Raw genomic sequence first — 21,482 nt, 5'->3', positions numbered from 1 at the left:
GCAGTGTGAACACTTAGGTGTGTTCGCACCGCTGTGTGTGTGTGTGTCTCCTTGGGCCATGTGTATTTTCCCCTCCACATAGCTCTCTTGCCGTCTCTGGGTCTTTCAGAGCTGTGTTTGTTGACCAGCTATGATCCATCATCAGCCAGAAAGGGGGTAGACAATGCCCAGTTGAAGCTTTTCTTTTGCTTAATGCTTTGCTTACTTAAAGCGACGCTTGAGCCCTCTTTGGGAGTTAAGAGTGCAGCGAAAGGATCTGTTGAATCTGCAGCCCGTTGCGGGGGCCCCCCAATATTCTTTTCATGTGAGCATTCAGTGAAGACAGTTAAATAAACACAACCTGTCTTTATTTAGTTTCCATGTGTCTGTATGGCCTGCAGCATTCCCACGGGCCCAGGGTTGTCCTCTGTTCTCAAGAGCTGGGGTGGCTTAGTGAAGTGACCCCCTCCCACCACTTACACAGTGAAAATGAGTGTCTCCCCTAATGGCACATTTATAACTGTGTGCAGATAATGCTCTAATCACAGACTGCTTCTTTGCTCTGTAGCTCAGGAACAACCACATAGCTGTCCCACCAGGGTCTATGTGAAAGGGTACTGGGACTAAGGCAGGAATGACATTTGCCTACCTTTTTGATGCAGCTCTCCTGGGATGACACCTCTGTATCCGTCAGCATCTGCTGCAAAGCAAATTGGAAAGGGCTGTTAGTGGCTGACAGGTATCACCTTCGAGCTGCAGAGGGCTGTGAACCATGGGCAGATCAACACCTTGCCAGTGTAGAGGCAAGATCTCATGGCTTCCCTGAGAAATGAAGGGAAACTCTTTGTTGGGGACTCTTTTAGTTTTGCGTGTGTGTGTGTGTGTGTGTGTGTGTGTGTGTGTGTGTGTGTGTGTGTGTGTGTGTGTACATGTACGTGTGATAAAATATCCTGACCAAAAGCAACACTCAGGAGGAAAGGTTTAACTTGGTCTACAATTCTAGGTTACAATCTATTGTTTTGGAAAAGTCAAAGCCAAAACTCATATAGCTAGTCATACCATATCCACAGTCAAGAGCAAAGTGAATATGCATGTCCTTGATCATGTGCTTAGTACCCTTATTCTAACAGAAGACCCCCATTTGCTGGGGACTAAAAACACCCCTGAGAGGTGTTTCCTCCCTGCAAATGTCGTAGTTGGTTCTTTACAATTCCACTTCAGAGATGGTGCTGCTCTGCTGAGAACCCATGGCCCATTAGTAATAGGGTGAAGGCTGACACATCTTAAGACAGGCCGCCTTTGGTTGCCACCAGCAGGGAGTCCAGACCCTGAAAGTGACGCAGACTTGGAGCTCTGTCAGAAAACTCAGCAGAGCATATGTAAAAGACGGCTCTGCTCCAGGCGCAGGCATGGTCCTGTCCTGGGGATTCCAGTTTGGCTTGGTAGGCAGAGCTCAAGGAAGCCATGAGTTCAAGCTCTGTTCTAGGAGACAGCAGATGTGGGGGGAGCAAGCATGGGGCTCCTTATGTTAAGTCTGAGATGGTAGCATGTCACCTGCTCTTATTAATGTGACATGCCTTGGTAAGGAAGATGGCTCTTTGTAGCCTATGGGGGCCCTTCTTCAGCTTTGGTGCTGGATATCATGAAGGTGCCTGGTGGACCATAGTAGACCCTCACCCCTCTATCTTCCAGATACATCTGGCAGCAGAAGAGGGAAAGCACCACCCTTGGCTCCTCTTGTCCCAAAACCTCTCATACAACTTTCCTTGGCTCCGATCTGTACAGCTGTGGCATTTTACCCCACGTCTCCTCTCAGAAAACCACCAACCCTGCCTAGAGGGTTGGCACTTAAGTGCCCAGACACAGAGTGCTAAAGCTAAGCAAACTGACAAATGAGCACTAGAAACTGGACTTTCCCCTTCTGGACTGGAAGTCCAGCTCACAGACTCATGTTCGTCAATTATAATGTCATTTCCAAAAGAACAGGAACCAAGATGGAAAATCACACTTGAAAAATAAAATGAGGAGTGATGTCAAGCCCAAGGGCTTTCTCTCCCTCCCCTTCATGCTACCCTGAGGTGCCCATATGTGCCCGCACAGACCAGCAAGGGAATGTGGTACACCAAACAGGCTCTGCCTGGCTCAGCTGTAATAACAAGAGGCCATATTCTAAATGTTGGGAATTCTAACCAATTGGGAATTTTATGTTTCTTTTAATAAATTCTGAAAGTGTGGTTTGGAAAGTGGCTCTAAGTGAAAAGTGAGAGTGAGGCAAGGCTAGGTGAATGCCATGCAGGATTCATGCCAGCCTTGAGGAGACACCACCAGTGACCCAATGACGTGCTATGCTCAGCCTGGCTAGATTCTGCCGCATGACCAGCTGCAGAAGCCAGCCAGAGCTGAGCTGTGGACAGCTGTGCTTCTGTCTGTCCGCCCCCCCAAATATGGCTTCTCTTCTCACTCAAAGCAGGGCCAGGGAGGGTGGAGGGGATCCTGAGAGAGTGAGATTGACCACCTAACCCCTAGAAATGCCTAGAAGTCTGCACTCATGCTGGAGGCAAAGATCACCCAAGGAGGTAGGTCTCTTCCTGACACATGGGCATTCTATCCAAATCTGTCCCCTAGATGCTGTTCCCAGTGGGGACAGAGATCTCTTGGTTAAATATGTGCAGCGTAGTGGATCTGTGCTGCTGTCCACCCATGGTAGGATAAGGAACCAGTCCTGTGGGCCATTAGCTCTCTTGTCTTTTAATGGTCTGGCTTCAGCCAGGAGACAATTGGTATTTTCATTTTTTCCCCAGGAAAGTAATGCTTGCACTACACAGAGAAGACTAGACACAGCCAGGGCGTGAGGAGTCATCAGAAGGATGCTCCTTATAGAGACCAACTGTATCCTATATGCTTAACAGAGCAGACACTGCTCTGAACCTAGTGCATGTCTCCAAACTCCATCACTTTAGTGCAACCCAGCAGTGAGGAATTCTGAGCTGCTTGACCTAGATGGATACTCTACTTGGTCACCACATCCCTATTAGGATCCTTTCCTAGGGTCCCAGGCTTCAGGGACACATGGACACACACACACACACACACACACACACACACACACACACACACACACACACGGCTGAAAAGTCCCTGAGTATGTGCTGTGTGTGCTGAGCCTGTCAACAGACAGGTCACAGGAGACCATGTGATGTTTTAGGACCAGTCTAAGGAGCTTGTTTGGTGGCATTCCACAGTCACCTTGTACTAACACACTAACGTCAACACAGTGCTAGACACCGGAGAGAGGGCTGGGCACAGGCGGGGTATGAGGGTTTTCTGGCTGCTCTCCTGCTGCACAAGAGAGGCTGTCCTGGAAAGGGCGCCCACCCCAGCCCTGGGAATCCAAGCGTTCCTGTCACAGCTAAGCCTCCTGATGTGAAAGCTACAACTAGTGTCACTAGGAAATGTGGGGCCGAGGCAGGAACTGTGCCCTTGCATACCTGCCTGGTCTGCTGTGTGCTCAGTCAAGCTTCAGATGCCTGCAAGGGCATCAGCAGCCAACAGAGGTCCCTGGGAAGGGCTTATCACCTGTTCGTGCTCACTTTCACCGTTCTGGAGTATGTGGCTGCCTCTGAGGGAATTTTTTTTTTTTTTTTAAAGAAATTCCTTCCTCCTGGCAGGAAAAAGGTTGGCATCTTCCAGCCAACTCAAGCTAATGCCCACAGCTCTGTGTTCTTAAGCACAGATGATCGGCACTTTGGAGAGGGGATAACAATACCCCCAACAGAGTTGTTCAGGGAACTCCCCCCAACGCTGCATCTCTAGACTGCAGAGTCTCCAATTAGAGCCCTTGGGATATCAACAGGGGCCACCCTGGATCTGTGGGACCTCAGATCCATGGCTTCTGGAGTGGACAGTTCTCTACTGTCCTCGCACCCTTTCTGGATACCTCCTATTGCAGCGTGTGTCTCCTCTGATTTGGGTGGCTCGGACTGTGCCCTCTTCACGTCTTTCCAAAGCCCTAGGTCACAGAAAAGTAGCAGTACTGATGACTGCATTTACAAGGCATTGATCACCTGGGCCACCTTGCTTGCATTTGGGAGAACCACATAGGAATGGCTGAATGGCTTCTCCCCTCCCCCCCCCCCCCCCCCCCCCCCCGTCACTTGGTTGCAGGGGACTAGAAGCCTCTCTGTGATAGAAATGTCTCAAGTCAGTCAGAAGGCCACAGATGGAGTTTCTTCTCTGAAGACCATATTCTGAAAGCATGTCTCACTCTTCAGAACATGAATCGCCACCAGTGGAATGGAACCAGACCCCACTGAGAGAACATGGGGATAGATTGGTGGCGTGAAGTCTCAGCTTACAGAAAAGACAGCTGGGACTGCCGGTTCTGGGTTCCAGAAACCATAGTGGCCTTTCTATCAGGGGGCTGCAGATGCTGCAGAGGCCACCAGTGTCTCCAAAATATGGTGTCCCAGGCAGGGCTCCCGTCACCCACACCAGCTTATGCCCCACACCTTAGTCAGAAACCAGCAGTAATGTTCTGGGGAGCTGAACCTGCTTCCCATTCATAGGAGTAACTGGTATGTACAGCACTAGCAAGACAGCCTGTGTGTGGCCACACAGACTTCTCCCAACCTGCCTGTCATTCTTTAACTCAGTGGGAGGGAAACTGTGTCCCATAGACCTGTGGATGAGTTTGGTCCCAAGGAGGACCCTCATCAGAAGCTAAGAAGTAGCCAGGTGGGGTAAGTGCCCAGTTAACCCATCTGCTATGTCAATATGGGCCCTTTCATTCCCAGAAGGGTCGGCACAGCCATGGTGGTGTGACTACCTATCCTGGAGTTTGCTATCAGATGGGGACACACAGAGAGATATCAACAACCTCATCCACAACTCTTCAAGAGTCACCAAGTGAGAGGGAACAACCAGAGCCTTGTGCTTTCTAGGCCATGGGACCTGGCCGGCCTTGGGGACAGGAGCTGGGGCTCTGTTCCTTGGTCCTCTTCACACACACTTTGAGCAAATGCTCACTGGGCTGTGGGGGCTGCAAACTTGCACTGAGAAACTGTGAGCTGCCGAGGACCAGGAAAGTGCCTCGTGACAGGCTTCCTTAGTCACTAGTGCTGGATGAGGGCGCATCACGCCCTCAGAGGAAGCTGGCACCTCATGAGTTTCCAGAGCCCTCCTGCAAGGGGAGGTTTGAGCTGGGTTCCGATTTAATAGCAGCCTTGCCAGGTAGAAACATCTTTAATGAGGCCCTCCTCACCCGCTGCTGACCTTGGGTGGAGAAACCGCCGGACACACTCCGGAGCCTCTCAGCCTTGGCTTCCTTGCTGGCTGGGCTGCCGTTTACTGAAAACCCTCTTTATGTTGTTAGCTCAGCCCCAGCACACGCACTGCTGACTGCTGGCAGTGGCTGCCCCAGGCTCTCAACTTCTCCCCCGCACCCCAGCAGAAGTATTAGGTGTGTTTTGATTGAACATTTTAGCCAAAAAAGCGAGGTTTGACCTCCGGCATTTAGCTTCTCTCTCGAGTATCGGTGCCAGGATTTAGCTAAGTGGGGTTGCTCAAAACATCTTTTTTGACTCTTAAAATAAATACCCTCTGTTCTCCAAGAGGTCGGTGAAGAGTAGACACACACATACAGACATCTCATAGGCTCACAGCTCCAAAACTCTGGCATGTCCCCCAAGGGGGCCGACTTTCTGTTTGGTGTCACAAATGGATCCCAGAAGGCGTCTCTCCCTTCAAAGAATCTGGGAGCAGACCTATGGGAGGGAGCCAACATGAGCCCCAACATAAGGCCACTCGAAAGCCAGCCCAGCCAGACTGGGGAGCACGGTCCTGGCTTGCTTTGGGCTGTCCCCTAATCATTGCACACAGCCCATGTCTCTCTAGCCCATATTTCTTTCTTATCTGTTTTTGAAGTAGTTTCTCTGGATCTGAGGATTTGTGTGTGAGCCTAGAACCTTCAGGAAGTTGATTCTCAGATCTTTTCTTTGTGGGGAGAAAGACAGAGTATTTGTGATGTTATCAAGGGAGTGATGGTAGGGATTTCCAGATATCCCATCCTGGGCGTGAGCCTTGCTTGCTGACTGGAGGAGGCTGTGGGCTCAGGGACGCAGGGTTGTTTGGGGGATAAACTGAGCAGATGACACATGATGGCGGCTATTAACCTCCCTGTCATCAGTGGTGTTGACCTCTATGAGGCTTACCCTTACAGCAGGGTTTTCTACTCATAAGCTCAGAAGCTGAAGAATGGGATTGCATGGGGCTACCCTGATTAGAACCCAGCTAGCCTTTGAAGAGGAATACCCTTAACTCTTTCTGGGACAATGGAACATGTGCATGCATGCATTTTGAGGCTAATGCATACTGTTGGTAGAATCCCTCATTGGCTTAGAACTCACTAATTTAGCTAGACTGGCTGGTCAGGGAGCCCTAGGTATCCTCCTGTCTCCATCTCCCCAGCATGGGGATTAGAAATACGTACCACTATGCATGGATGTTTTTGTTGTTAGGTGGGTTGTGGGAGACTGAACTCAAGTCCTTATATCTATGCAGCAAGTACTTTACTAACTGAAGATGAAGTTCTTAAAGAATGATGTTCATCTCTCCATTCTCTTCCCATACCAACATCTTAAGTCATGACATCTTGCCTAATATAAATGGTGCACAAGAGCCTCATCGAGAGTAACTATGATGGCATCAGCAGCTGGTCATCTTCTGGCTTTTCTGGGATACAACTCCTTCATGTAAAAGCCCAGAGGCAGCTGATCTAGGCTTTATTACCAGGAAACAGAACAGGGGGAGTCGAAAACATAGAAGGAAAGGTAAGGAAATGGCGTCAGGCAGGGAACATTGGAGTGTGGGCCTCTGTTTCTGTGTTATATGGGCTTTGCAGGGACAGAGTGGGCAGGATAGGCACCTTTGAAGAAAACAGTCATGTGTCCCTCCCTTCTGACAGGTCCCACACCTGATGCCTGTCCAGATCTCCCGAGGAGAGGGACACTCCCCATAGCTGGAGCGTTGGCCAGAGCTGAGTTGGGACACATCCCATTGGCAGTTCTAGTGGGAACCCTGAGATGTTCTGAATCCCCAGGCCAGTCCTGGCTTCCAGAGCAAAGGATCTGGCCATGTTGACACAAACTCCTGTGCTCTCAGCTGGGAGAGTGGGGTCATATTTATTTATTTATTGCATTTGAAAAAAAAATCAGCCTGGCCGTGTTTGAGCTGTAGAAATGATTTTTTTTTTAAGAGTGGTGGACACTGTTTTTAGCTTTTATGCCTAAACAGATACTTCTCAGTTCCTTCAAGTGAGAGCTGTCTAATGAATGGAGGCTCTCTCTTCCCTCCTAAGAAAAATATTTACACAGTCTAGCGCAGCAGCAGGACTACAGGCAGCGGAGGACCATGCTGGAGCCCATCCCTGAAATGCAGAGAGGTCTCCATGCCTGTCTGCCCATCTGCACTCAGCCAGTCCTCCTCTCCTCGGGGGCATTTCCTAACTCCCTACTAGGGTTCCGTCTGAGAGACCAGTCCCATGGGAATGCTGACATCACCCTACCTTCTAAAGCCAAAGACCCCGGGCAGCTTGACCCTGGCTCTGTGTGAGGAGAGGTGCCAATCTTCCCAGAAGTCTCCCGTGAAGCCCACTCCCCATGAAGGGTATGGTAGAACCCATACCCCACATCCTTCATGACTTGGATGGGGTGTGCCCAGCCCTCTGCATGGTCTGATGGGGCCAGTGGGACTCAGTCGTGTGCCCAGACATTCTTCCTCAGGCATGGGCTTGCTCTGTGCTGCCAGGCCAGCGCAGTGGTGCAGACCCAGAAGCTGGGCACAGGTTGGCTACCCTCAGATGATCCAAGAACACTCTGTTCACTGGCAGTTCTGGGTCTGTGATTGCACTGTGGGGACACCTTGTCCAGTAGAAGCTGCCCCTAGTGCTTGTGGCTGCCTGTTGGGGAGTGATCATATCTCCAGGTTATGGGGTCTCTGTCTGTCTTGGGTCAATATCCCTTCTTACCCTTATCTGTGGGCAGCCATGGAGTACACCTCTGTCTACACTGCCTCACAGAAAGTGATTTGGAGTTACTCCATAATGCACTGAAGAGCAGCTCCTTCACTGCACTTAGACCAACAGTTAACATGAACATTAGCAAGAAAGGCCAGTGAGCCTGGGCTTTTCCTGACACAGAGATCCTGGGGTAGGGAGAGGAGAGCAGGGGCAGGATTGACATAGGGATCCTGAGATAGGGAGTAGGGGTGAGCAGGAATAGGATGTAGCAGAGAACTAGCAAAGGTGGAAGAGGGGCCAAAGAGCCCCCTCCCACAAAGACAGAGACACTGCCTTGCTGGAAGGCCTGGAGGCTGGGCTGGGGAGCTGGGATTTACTTAAGAACCTGGGCAGCTGGAGCCCCAGGCCTCTGCAGGACCTGACACCCTGCTCCTGAGGCTGTGGCAACAAGCAGGTATAGTGCTCTTTCTTTGAATTGTCTCCTGCTTGAAGCTCTACTATACCATGGCAGAATGGGGGTTGGGCCTGGGCTGACCACCTGCTGGGAGGGGGTTGGTATTTGCAAGGACTTTCACTTCCCACGCATACAGTTGTCCTTCTGAGGAGGAGGAGAGGGACATGGATTGGCCTCTCCTCTCCCTACCCCAGGATCTCTGTGTCAGGAAAAGCCCAGGCAGGGCTTCCTAAGCCTCACTCAGTACCTTTACATACAGCTACTCCAATCAGGAGTTTGGCTCTCCCCTGAGGGGAGGCGATCCTCCAAGGTGTGACCCCTCTCCATACAGGCAAGGCAGCATTCCTGCTCAGCTTCATTCCACAGGTGCTGGCCAGCTTGGGGGTCCCTCCACGCAAAAGGCTTTGGAGATCTTCCCACTGTGTACCCCCAGAGCACCAATAAATGCTGGGAGGCCCCACTGTCTATGCAGGCACGCCTGGCCACCAAAGTCCTGGATAGTGGTTATAGCCCAGGAAGGGGGCACTGGTGGACAAGTCCACGTGAGTGCAGCTTGGAGGAAGAAGTTAGCAACCATGGTAGGCTCTGGTGCCCTTTCCCTCCCAGTGAGCTGAGGTCCAGGGCCAGGAGAAGGGTCAGTGTAGGGCATGGGCTCCTGTGAGTCCAGAAGAAAGACATTCAGATCCTGTGAGGCTCTTGGCAGATGGCTTCTTCCTCCTGCTTCCAAAAGACTGATGTTTGCAGAGGAAGTGCATGTAGATCATATGAGTGGGTGACAGGCGGGACTCTCGGTCAATGGTCCACAACAAGCAATCATTTTCAGTGTGAGAAGGGCTTGTGTGTTCATCTAAGAGGCTCTGACATTTGGCTCCAGGATGGGACACACAGCCAGCAGTGAAGAGGGAGTCAGAGCTAAGTCTGACTCCAGAGCATTCATCCTTCTGAGGAGTTAGGCTCTGGAGAACAGACCAGAAACAGTAGGAGTTGAGTAACTAGGGTGGGTGGGGGCCTCACCTCAGCTGCCACAGTACTAATCCAGAGATGCCCTGCCTACCTGTGATGGGGACTTGGTATGGGTGAGAGCCATCAGTCCCAAATGATCAGAAAGTTACCTTGGCCCTTGACCCTTGTCCTGCGTCTCTCTACCAGTGCTTACCAGCCCCAGTGAAGGCCAGCAGCAGTTAGACTGCTCTAGCTGTTCTAGCTCGAGCAGTTACGTTACCCCAGAGGGGAAGAGGCAAGGGGCAGAGAAGGAACCCAGAAGCAGGGATCTATCAGGCATGAGGCCCCAGAGACACTAAACAGCCATGGGCTTAGGTCTGCAGTGCCAGCCACTCCTGGACACTGATGGGGACCATGAGAACCTATGCTGCCACAAATCGTAGAGACAGGTCTAGCCCTATAGGTCCTTGATGGGAGAATACATGGAGCAGAAGCATCAGTGTGCCAGAGATGAGCAGTGGGTATGTGGGAACATCTTCCGGCAGCCACCTGACAGACTAACAGCCTCAATGGATGTTCTATACACACAGCATGACGTGTGGAGACAAGTGTGTACCTCACACCTGTCCCCACATGTTCCACCTTATACCACCATGACCTCCAAATGTTCATCATGGCTGTTATTCCATGACAGGAACATTTAACCCAAGATCTGCCCTCTCAGCAAAGGGCTAACCACTCAGACAGAGGGACACAGGTGAATCTGGCAGACATTACGCTAGGTCCAGGATCAGCTCAATGATGTAGCATTTATAGGAGGAATCTGGAGTACTCAGACTTGGACAGGGAACAGAAGGTGGCTGTAAATGTTCTTGCAAGTTCCCAGAGACAAATTTATGGAAGTAAGGGAGGCTCCCTGCTGTCTGAAATCCCTCCTGCTCCAGAACAGCCTCCCTGCATCCATCCATCCTTCTCTCCCTTTCTTCTTCTCTTCTCCTCTCCTCTCCACCTGTCTTCTCTTTCCATCCCCCCTTCCTTTCACTCTTTGATGCTATGGATGGAACCACATAAGCAAGCACTCTGTGCTGACCTGCACTCCCAGCCCCAAGAACAGAAGTCTGTGTCAACTGCAGACAGGAACACCTGTACCTCCTTTCTTTGCTCACTCCCAGTGGCTTGCACCAGCCCTGCACACTATCCATCACAAACCCAGAGCTATCTCTCTCGACTCACACCCCAGGACCCTCTTTGCCATTCTCCCATCTTACTTCAGAGAGCTCTGGAAATCCTCACATAAGCACACGACATCACCCGGGGCCAGAAGGTGGTTACCACAGGTACCACCAGGAATCCATGATGACAGCCCCACAGAGACCCACAGTGGTCCTACAGACATTGCGCCTTATTGTCTCCCGAGGGCATTTTGCTTCCTAGGTAGGAAAAAACAAATCATCAGGCTAACTAATGGCTCCACACAAACATTTATCTTTTATTTTCAACCTTTCTAATTATAGAAATAACCTTGATATTGATAGAATTATATTAATGCACTTCAACCTGACCCCACTTATCGATGGCTTGTTTGTTAAGGTGATCTTTAATAATCATAAGTGAATAGAAAGCTCATAGATCTCCTGGGATGGAGGCTCTGTCATGCAACAGCAGCGCCCAGAGGCCCTAGGGGCTCAACCCCTGGTGTTTCAGCTCTTCTGGAGCTGTGGTATAACTTTCTCACTAGGGTTCGAGACAACCATTTATTATCTGGAGGTGAGAGTGCATCAGAGTGAAACAAGTTTAGATCCCCTTTAAAAGGGCAAACAATGGCAAAAAAAAAAAGAAAAAAAGAAAAGAAAAGAAAATGTTTGAAGCACAAGCTCGAAGTCCTGAGTTCAGATTCCCAGCAAAAAGGTGGGTGCAGAGGCTGCAGGGACGGCTCAGCAGTAAAGAACACTCACTGCTCTTGCAGAGGACCTGGGTTTGGTTCCCAGTGCCCACATCAGGCAGCTCACAATAGCCTGTAACTAGGCTGAGGCTCTGCTTTAAGAAGCAAGGTGGAGAACAATAGAGGCAGATACCCAGTGTCAACCTCTGGCATCTAAATGTCGGTGCATACATACTGCATTTGCAACCACAGACTCTTGTGCACACACATGAAGATGTACACATACGCAAAAAGAGAAAGGGGGGCAATAGTGCATGCTGGAGATGGAGGAAGACCACCACCACCACGGGTGTTCCTATTATAACCGCCCCCCAAAATACAGTCACAGTTTCTCCTCATCAAGTTCTCACCTGCATCAGTTTGCCCAGGCTCACTTCTGAGTTCCACAAACTGGCAGCCAAGGAGGCCAGCTGTACCACTGTTCCCATTCCCACCTACAACAAAGTGGCAAGGAGACTAACAGCTCTAATGGCTCCCCAGTCCCCAGGGCCACTTCTGGGTCCTACACTTGCTCTCAGGAAGTATCCCATCTAGGCCAGAGAATGCAGAGACTCAGAGAGAGGTTGGGGCTCATGCCCAGCGGCAGACAGCCGACTCCACCAGATGTGCACAGAGCTACTATCTCATTCGGCCTCCATGGAACAGGTTCTATTCGAAGAAACAAGCAGGAGGGGTGTAAGGAGGCTTGTCTCTCACAAATGATGTTTTCAATCTTCTCGGAGAGGACAACAGGGCAGCAGAGCCCCAAGTGTCTGGGTTTGGTCACAGCTGCAGTGCTAACTTGAGACCACTGTGGGAGGGGGTAGAGGGAGGCCGCCGCCGCCGCCAGACAAGACCACACTTTCTTAATGGGACCCAATTACAGGAACAGCTGTATGTGTGTGTGTGTGTGGGGGGGATTCTGTGCAGGGCTGAGAAGTTCCAGCCTCAGGGATCTTGCAGAATCCACAAGACTGTGGCTGTAGCCAGGAGCCCTGGGGCTCAGATCTGCTCTTTGGGATGGGAGAGGTGGGCTTGTCTCACCCCACTCTGCCTCCATTTCCCAAATGAACTCCTGTGCTCCACTTTTTGCCTAGTCCGGATCAGGCATGGTAAAAATGCTGTGGGATTCTGCAGAACTGTCCAGCCCTGCTGGACTTCAGCAAGTGCACCATGAGGCTGCCTGACCTCAGAGGTTCTGGTGTTTTCTCTGCCTTTTTCCCCGTGTGGAGGCTTCACAGAGCTGGGAGAGACTAACAGGGCTGGGACAAGATACCTGGCTCAAAGTCACTTTGCCCATCCTAAGACCAGTAGTACCCTCTGTACATGCATGCCCTTGGATGGCCCTGTGACCTCTCTTCTGCTGCTGTGGTATGGGATGACAGGCTAGAAGATGTGTTGAAGCTGCCAAGGGTGATAAAGAGATGCCATTGTAATAGTATTACCAAAGATGGACCTGCTTCTGTGACTGCTAAAGCTAAGAACACCAAGCTCCAAGGAGGTCATCCTATCCCGGGGACATGGAGCCACCTCGCTGTCCCAGCACTGGGTGGGGCCAGCTACTCTCTATGGCTCATAGGTCTCATCCAGCCTGTGGTCTGTTTGGGTGCAACCTCTCAGATAAGAAGCCTGTTTAAAAGTTTTAAAGGAGCACAAGATAAAGAATATGTGCAGGAAGCTGCATACGGTTAACCCTGGCCTATACCACTGCCCGAAGGATGGCAGAGGTTAAAGGTCTCCTATAATCAAGACTTGAGCCAAAAAGTAGGTGCGGCTTCTTAGTGGCCATGCAGGATGAGGTGGCTCCTAAAGACAAAAATCCCATGCAGAAAAAACAACATGAGCTAGAGCTCCTGATGCCTTTGGGCTTGCTTGCCTCTGGGAAGGTGGGAAAGAGTGGATTAGGAGCCTTGTCTTAGCTGCTGTGAGACACCTGATCTGGCCGGCAGCTGCTGGGACCCACCCAACAGGACCTGGAAGACCACAGTTCCCAGCTGCAGCCTCCCCCGAGTAAAGATGGGAAATGGGAAGCAGTTTGCAATGCTGCTCCTCCCGCCCCCCACCCCATCTCTCCCTCCCTTGTTTCCCAACAGGGAGAAGCACAATCATCACAAGGGAAATCCCAAAGTTTACCTGGGGTCACATGATTCTCTGAGATGGGGAGGGAGGGCCCTTCTTCAGGCCAGGTCTTGTAGTCCAGAGGTCAAAACTGGTTGAGGCTCTGGCCTAGGTGACCATGGAACTAGAAGGTGGGGCTTCTTGTTCTCTACCCTGAAAACAAGTCTCAGGGAAGCCCTGGGAACACTCAGGAATCTGGAATGCCTTTCAAAGGGACCTCCTGTCATCTCCTTGAGGAGAAATGTCTGCTTGTCAGGTTGTTACAGTGAGTTATGACAGGTATCCCTGTCCCTTCTCAACCCTCGTCTAGAGAATCCAATGGGTAAATGCAAGTGTCACCCATGAGTTTCATTCTGTCACAACCTTGTGGGGGTCCAGGGATCTAGGACTGCTGCAGAGAGCCAGGATTCCTGCCTCGAGACTTGACATCAGAAGCACACAGTTAATATCAACCAGACACGTAGGGCATTCATGTCATGTCCTGGTGTAGGGAGTGGCTTTTACTCTTTGCCACCTTTCTATGCTTCCTGATGCTTCACCAAGGTAGGATGCTGCTCTCTAGAAGAGCCTGGGAGCACAGGCATGTTCCACCTGCTGCCCATGTGCCATAGGAAAACACCTATGCCTGCAGCTTTCCCTTCTCTTTCTAGTTCTGAAAAGACAAGACCCTTCATTCTTCCTTCCCTGGCTTGTCTTCAGCTGCCAGAGTCAGAAGGCACACGTGGGAAGAAGCCAAATGAGCTGCTGAGTTCACAGACCTGGGGGTGAACGGGAATCTGCTCTGCCCAGCCATCTCACCTAGTGGCATGCTGCAGTGGGGTTGCCAGCTAACGTGACAATCACCATCTGTCTGCAGACAGACTGAGAATGACCCCTGTCAGCACAGGAGGAGGACCAGCTCAGGGCACCTGTGACATGCCAAACCTCTAGGTCCTCTGCATAGGCCACACTGTGAGTGACAAAGGTCTCAGGAACATGTCGGTCTCTTCTCTGCATGGCTCAGAGCTCTGTCTCTTGTCACCTTTGTGTGCATGGAATGACTGTTCCTACAGCCAGATGGGCCAATCTCCTCCTAAGGACATAGTGGAAATGATATATCCAATCCAGAAAAGGCATCTGAACCAAGGAGGCTCAGCCTCAGGGAAAGATGTGCTAGGCACAGACAGGGTTTGCAAACTCTGATCCCGGAGCCAGGAGAATTTGTTTGGCTGTTTACTTGTTCTTCCCCAGGACTGAAAAGACAGCTCAAGTCTGCCCAACTGTGAATCATGAGAGAGTCTGGGACATATGGCCAGAGTGATAACACCCCAGCATGCTCTGTGCCAAGAGAGATGGCGAGGGGTGCCCAGGAAATCAGAGGTGAGTGTGGAAGGACAGAGTCTAATGAGAAGACTTTGCTGGTGGGGGACATCTGAGCAAGGACACTTGAAGCCATCAAGGTCCAGACATTTTCAAAGCCTTGGGTTGCCTCCACCTGGTTTGGCTCCACAGTTGGACCAGCTGCATCTTCTAAGCTCTGGGAATAGAGGAGGGAGCCAATCAAGGCTTTGCTTCTGCCTCTCTTGTCACACCCTCTCAGCCTGGCATGATCCTCCTCCTGGGAGCTGGCAGAGGGGCCACAGCAATGGAGAGCTCACTGGGAGGTATGTAGAACTGCCTTTGTTCTTCACAGCCGTCTTGTTTGTTTTAGTCTAATGGTGCTAATTCAGACGAGCTGCTACAAAGATGCTCCTGGTCTTGCTATGGGGTCATGTCCAGATAAATCATCCTAAGCTGAAAATATCACAAGTCAAAAATGCATTGGCTACACCTCCCATTCTGAACATCTCAGCTTAGCGGCACAGCATAGCACACTACAGAATGCCAGCTGTTTCCCTGGTGACTATACAGCTTCCTGGGGGCATTGGCTGTCCCGCACCATAAGAAAGGATCATACTGTGTGTAGCTGGCCCAGAAAAAGATAGGGGGCAGAATTCAAAGTTCAGGTTCTGCTGAATACACAGTGTTTTGTGTCAGCAGAAAGTTGAAAATTTTTAAGGTAAATCATGACTTGTGAGGGACTACCTACGGGCTACCTGGTGTTTTCAAAGTCACCTCTGCAGAGTAAAGCAGAAGCCTCCAGGATGAGGCATGCTCATGGAGAGAAACAGCCCACACCCCCTCCTGAGCTTGTTCCTCATCTCGGAGCACGCTTCCTGTTTTGTGTGACCCGTGAAAAGATTGCCTTTTGTCCTAAAGATCATTCCTGATGGAAACACATACTCAGATAAAACTGAAAGAGCTGAATACAGCAGGAAGCTCACACCTCCAAGCACACTGGAAGAAGGACACACCCGGTGCTCAGGTGCACTCACGGACTCTAATAGCGGCGGCGGCTTCTCCTCCTCCTCCTCCTTCTCCTCCTCCTTCTAAAATTATGTATTTCTTTTCATTTTATGTGCACTGGTGTTTTGCCTGCCTGTATGTGAGGGTGTTGGAGCCCCTGCGCCAGGAGTTACAGACACTTGTAAGTTACCATGTGGGTGCTGGGAATTGAACCCAGGTCCCCTGGAAGATCAGCCAGTGATCTTAAGCACTGAGCCTTCTCTCCAGCTCCTGTATTGGTTTCCTAACCACTTGCAGGAAAAGCCCCCAAGCTGGGGCCAGTACCTGCCCTCCCAAGAACTTGGGCTCTCCTTGAAGAGTCTTACCATAGGGCTACTGCATCTTGCTTTTCTAGTATCTTACGGTGACCTTGAGTCTGAGGCCCAGTGAGACTGTGTGTAAATGTGAGCAAGGGGCTGAGGACTCTGGTCTTGGCAATTTACCAACCAAGTCTTTGGGCCCAGAAGTCCTTTCCGCACTTGCTTCTCTAGAGGAAGGCAGATCTGGCCACGGTGACTGCCCACACCCTGGTCTGCTCGACCCAGTGCCTCCACTCAGCAGCTCTGTGCCTGAGAGTCACCACAATCTTTTTACCCAATTTTCCAGCTGAGTTGACTGAGGCCGGTGAAGGTCAAGGAGCTTGCCCAGGGTCACTGAGTAAAACAGCTTAGTCTGTGGCCTTAGGACAAGGATCCAGGACCCTGGTCCTGCCCCAATCGTACAACTCTTTCATAAATAATAGGAGTAACGGGACTGCACTTTATGTACGAGAACCAACTCCCCGCGCGGCCACCAGGTTTGTGGCCAGGCATATGCTCCAAGGCTCACAGGCCAGAGGCAAGGTGGGGATACAAGCGGCGGGAGACAGGGGCTTGACATACCAATTGGCTCTCGCAAAGGCATTAATTTGTAACAGACGCGCAAAGAGCTGGAAAGAGCGCAGGACGTTCCGCACACGCGGCAACAGCTGATTATTCATCGCTGACAGTTATTAGCCTGTTATTAAACGTATGAATTGCCTCTTTCATACCACACTGCCTATCCTTAAAGAGCTTTATGAACTAACATTAACCAATCCAATTAGCAAAAGACACTGTATTTGTGTAATTAGTAATTTGAGGCTTTGTCTTGGTCTTACAGAGAAAAGGCATTGGCTGTTGATTAGCGCGTAACATCATACAATTAGGAGAAGTGGTCGGAGATTAGTCGGAATGTTCTTGTTCCCCAGGGTCCCCGTTAAGGGACCTGGTCTTGCTAAGAAGCGCTGGGGGGTTATGTTTGTGGCATTTAAGCGGATCCAATTGCTTCCTCCCTTGTATCCAGGCTCCTCTATGCCGTTGGCATGGCCTTCTGCGTCAGGAAGGGGAAATATTTGTTTTTGTTATAAATTTAGAGGCTGAGTACAGTAAGGAACCTTGTTATTAAATGCTCCAAGCCCAATCCTGCAGAAAATCTCAAAATCCAACTTTGAGTATTGATTGCAAGATTTTTTTCTAATCAGATGCCAAAAGGAACATTGTGGAGGGAAAGATGTCTCAGGCAGCCCTTGCCAAGTGGCGTTTCTGTTTATGTCTCTCAGTGAGACACAGAGCCGACCACGATGGGCCAGATCTCAGATAAGAGCACTGGCTGGCTGGCTGCTGCTTCAGGGGTCTTGAGTGAGACCCTGGGCATGTCTGCACAGCACACCCCAGCAAAGAACCACATAAAGAATGGTGCTGAGACCCCTGGCTGAAAGATGTGACTCCAGGTGGTTCACCAGAAAGCCCTGTGATGCAGATGGCATTTCCACGTTCCCCTTGGATGCCTCTAAATTTTATTAGTTTATAAAACTACAGAGTGAGTTCCACCAGTCTGAAGCAGCTCCCTCAGAACTTCTTGGCAGATCAGAATTCTGAGCAAGAAGGAAGCTTGTCCCAGCTCAAAGTTAGCTGTGTGAAGTCTTACCTGTAGTTACCTGAGCTACTGGAAAAAAGGAGGAAGCTGGTGTTTCTATGTCCTAAGAGACTGCCATATACTGGCCTCGTCAAGACAGCTCTGGCCTTTCTTAGCACAAGTTCATCAGATTAATGTCTGTCCTAAAGTACTTGACAGGGACCTGGCTTACCATGGGGGTCACACTGAGCCATAAGCATAGGTAAACTGGCCCCCATCTAGTTAGATATGTTCCTACAGAGGTGAAGGAGTTGTCTACAGTGGGATGCAGCTGCTGTGGCTCTGTCTCCTCCGCGCCCACACATCTGGCTGTCATGGTGGCTCCAGGGGCTACAACTGCAGGGTTTGTGCGCTGTGATCTGACACTTTTGAGATGGAGTCTCTTGATAGAAGCCCAGAGGTTTGGGCCTTGAGCGGATACCATTACTGGCTTTGTATAAGTTCAGATAGAGCCTTATTTCAGGCCTTCAAGAAGGGTGCATGTGCACAGAAATGTGCACGCGTGTGTGCGTGCATGCCTGCGCGTGTTTCCATTCCAACCAAAAAGAAGTTGCAAAGCCTCATCCCTTATCTGTGTCACTTTTCCCTCCCTCTGAACACTTGTACACACCAACATGCAAGCCCCACACTGTGCATACCTAAGCAACGTCTCTTGGTTACTCTTTAGAAAATACAGCCTTGAAGAGTAAGTACCCCCTCCACTGGACCAGAGGCAGCTGGGGACTGGTCAACATGGGCACTCACAAAAGGCAGGGCTAAGAGGAGACCGGGTGCAAACAGCTCAGAAACCTCTCCAAAATATTTGGGTTTGTCAAAATCCCAAACCGCCGTTTGCCAGGCACTTTTCCCGCTAGTGTTTGAGCCCGCGGGTATTTTAAAGGAAATGAAATCCGTGTGTTTCTGATTTATTTATACTTAACTCATCAAAATGCTGTTTTAAAGAGCTATTTTGTATCCAAAATGCCCTTTATGCTTTTTTTCCCCTTCCAAACTAAAAGCCATATTCTGCCAAGCATACGTGACCTTAAACTCTAACGTTCTCAAGGTTCTTTTGAAAATCAAGTTCCTGATCCAAGCAGACCTGAACTGAGACCAAAGGTGCCCTCCCATCCCCTAACCCCCACCCCTGCCCAAGGAGAGACACAATGGTACAGTGTGGGAGCAGCCTTTATCTTTGCCTCTGACTCCACCAGAGTCCCCAGGTTTTGACTCCAGCAGGAGGCAGCAACTTCTCTGGGGACAAGAATCTGAGAACCAAGTCCTTAAGCCTCCCCAAGAGCTCCTGCCTAGCCCAGCTCAGGGTCACCTAGACACGTCCCTGCTTCCCCTGGAATTCTTTCTCTGGTCCTGTGGGCATTTTCTATGGCCCATATTGCTCAGCCTCACTGCGATGATGCCTCACGAAGGTGAGCAGACACAGTTCTGAAAGTCTGAGTTAAAGCAGACCAGAAATGTGTTTTTCCTTCTCCAAGAAAAGAAAACAGGAAGCTCCAGCGCAGCCCAGAGCAATGTGTGGGGAGGTGCAGGGAAGGAGCCACACCTGACGGCAGGGGAAAGCCAGGCTACAGCCCTAACCAAACAGGACATTGGCAACACTGTTTCCTGACCTATAACACCAGGACTCAAGTTATAGTCTTCTGGGTGTGATATTTATTTCTGGCTGGTTTCATCCAATAGAGCTCAATTATGAATTTGATTGCTTTTTTTGGTGCATGGTATAAAATTCTTTATCTGTACAGCATTTAATTGTGTTCCCTGGCAGATTTGGTATTCATCATGGCCCTGCTGCCCCCAGCCCCAGAGATAAACCATCTGAGGGGCAATAAATGTCCACTCTGATTATTGATGCTTTCAGGGAAATTGATTATCTATTTGAGGGGCGGAGCAGGCTGATATACTGCAGCCTCTTTTCCTGACACAACAGCGTCTCTGAAAGAGAAATCCCTCAATTGCCTCCATAGATTTCCTATTATATTTAACGCTCTCGAAAGTGACATCCGTTTGTCTTAATATTTGAGGATGGAGCTGGGAAACAGCCTTACGCTTTCACCCATGTCGGGTAGTTAAGGCTGAAGAGAACAGAGGGCCAGGAAGCTGTGTGGGGTTGGATCACTTGGGCCAGGTTTATGATTTGTCAAGAAATTTGTTCCTAAAGTTACAATATATGTCCACCATCCAAATACCTGATTCAGATTGTATTTTCCCACAACTCATGACAGGAAAAGCCGGTTTTAGATGAGCTTAATTTGACCTAAATTAGGAAAAATAAAAGCCCAAACCATTTTATTCTAGATTTTTGGCCATACTTTTGTGTCTGTGTGTACAGATGCATGTATGTGAGTGAACACGTGTGTGTTTTGAGACAGGGCCACTTACTCTTCTGAAGCTCACTGTGCAGGCAAGGCTGGTAAGCTAACAGCAGTAGGGGTCTGCCTGACTCCACTTCCCCAGCACTGAGATAAGCGTGCCCTACATTTTTTTTTTAAGTGGATTCCAGGGGAATTGAACTCAGGTCCTTATGTTTGCAAGACAAACACTTTACTAACTGAGCCATTATCCCAACCCTTTGTGGAGAGATCTGTGTCTGTGTGTGACCCCTAACACACCTGTGTAGGGTGTGCAGGGCATGCTGAGCCCAGAAACTGCCCAGACAAAAGATGAACTTCGGCTCACAGCACTGCTCTTATTAGTCAAAAGATAACAGGTGTTATAAACTTAGACAACATTTGCTCACCTCACAAATCGATAGTAACCGTGTAATCAACACTGGTTAACTGCACCCTTTTCAAAACGGGCGCAGGTTGTGTTCATTCGTTAACTCCTTAATAGTAAAGAGGCTTTTATTTTGGCTAAGGTAGAAGCAGGGCATGGTTTCAGGAGCCCTCTGAAGACATTAGGTGTGGAGACAGGGCTGGCACTTCCACGAGCTCACACAGCCTGAAGCACATGTTCTCTGTGCCTGAAGCTGTGGATTCCATGGCAGATTCTATTGCCCTTCAGTTGGAACGAAACCACCTCTCAGTTCCTCCTAAGAAGAAGCGCAAGTGCACACTGGTGAGTCTCCTGAATCTAAGCACCTCAGCTTTAGGGTTTGAAAGTTTAGGAAGGGATCAGAGCTGAGCTCTACATCAGCCACAACTCCACCGGCAGGAGTTCTGGTCCCCAGCCCAGAAAGCACTGGGACATCCAGGGCTATGCAAAGTCCTGAGGCCCCGCCCGCTGCCAGAGGTCATGGTCTGGGCTCCGCTGGGCCAAGACGCCAGCAGTTCTGGAGTGCAGCCAGCACAGAACATAGGCCCTGAACAGTAGCTAGTGAGCAAGGCCTCACGGGCAGGGCCCCAGAACGTGCCAGGCCCATCCCTGGGCAGGCCCAGTGGGGTATAACCCTTGAAGCTTGCTGGAGGCTACAGACAGGTTTCCTCAGGGAGCAAAGGTGGGAAGTTGGTGACTGGATGATACAGATTGAGGGGCAGAGGGAGCTTCACCAGAAAAAGAACATGCAGGTACTCAACTCTGCTGGGAGGACTGGCTCCTTCCTGCTCAGAATGCTTTTTTTTTGGGGGGGGGGGGGAGCATCCCACAGCCTGGGCCTCACAAGCAGTGGCAGGCAGCTGGAGGCATCCTGCCTATTGTCATTGGCTCTTCTACCTTGGGAGGTCAGCCTGGACTTATTTGCCTTGTGGGGGAGGGGGTGAGTGGGAGGGAATCTGAGCTCAAGGTCAGGGCACCTGCTGCTGAGGCCAGCCTGCTATCTA

General features: G+C 50.3%; 1 protein-coding gene across 7 annotated transcripts in view; it reads right to left on the bottom strand.

The window, feature by feature from the left end:
* Prdm16 (PR/SET domain 16) overlaps positions 1 to 21,482 on the bottom strand; it is a 317,272-nt gene that overhangs the window by 154,371 nt on the left and 141,419 nt on the right. For 4 of the 7 annotated variants that reach the window (XM_052715990.1, XM_052715992.1, XM_052715989.1 and 1 more), the window contains exon 3: positions 629 to 676. In XM_052715990.1, coding sequence (XP_052571950.1) covers positions 629 to 676 — 48 coding nt within the window. Of the gene's footprint in view, positions 1 to 628; positions 680 to 21,482 lie in introns of all 7 variants that reach the window. The other 3 variants (XM_052715988.1, XM_052715985.1, XM_052715986.1) reach the window with 1 other exon arrangement.

This window comes from Peromyscus californicus, unplaced genomic scaffold (genome assembly GCF_007827085.1).
Source record: "Peromyscus californicus insignis strain IS unplaced genomic scaffold, ASM782708v3 Scaffold_5__1_contigs__length_169319896, whole genome shotgun sequence".
NCBI classification, from domain to species: Eukaryota; Metazoa; Chordata; class Mammalia; order Rodentia; family Cricetidae; genus Peromyscus; species Peromyscus californicus.
The sequence above is the reverse complement of the archived record's forward strand: the minus strand, read 5'-3'. Positions and strand labels throughout refer to the sequence as shown.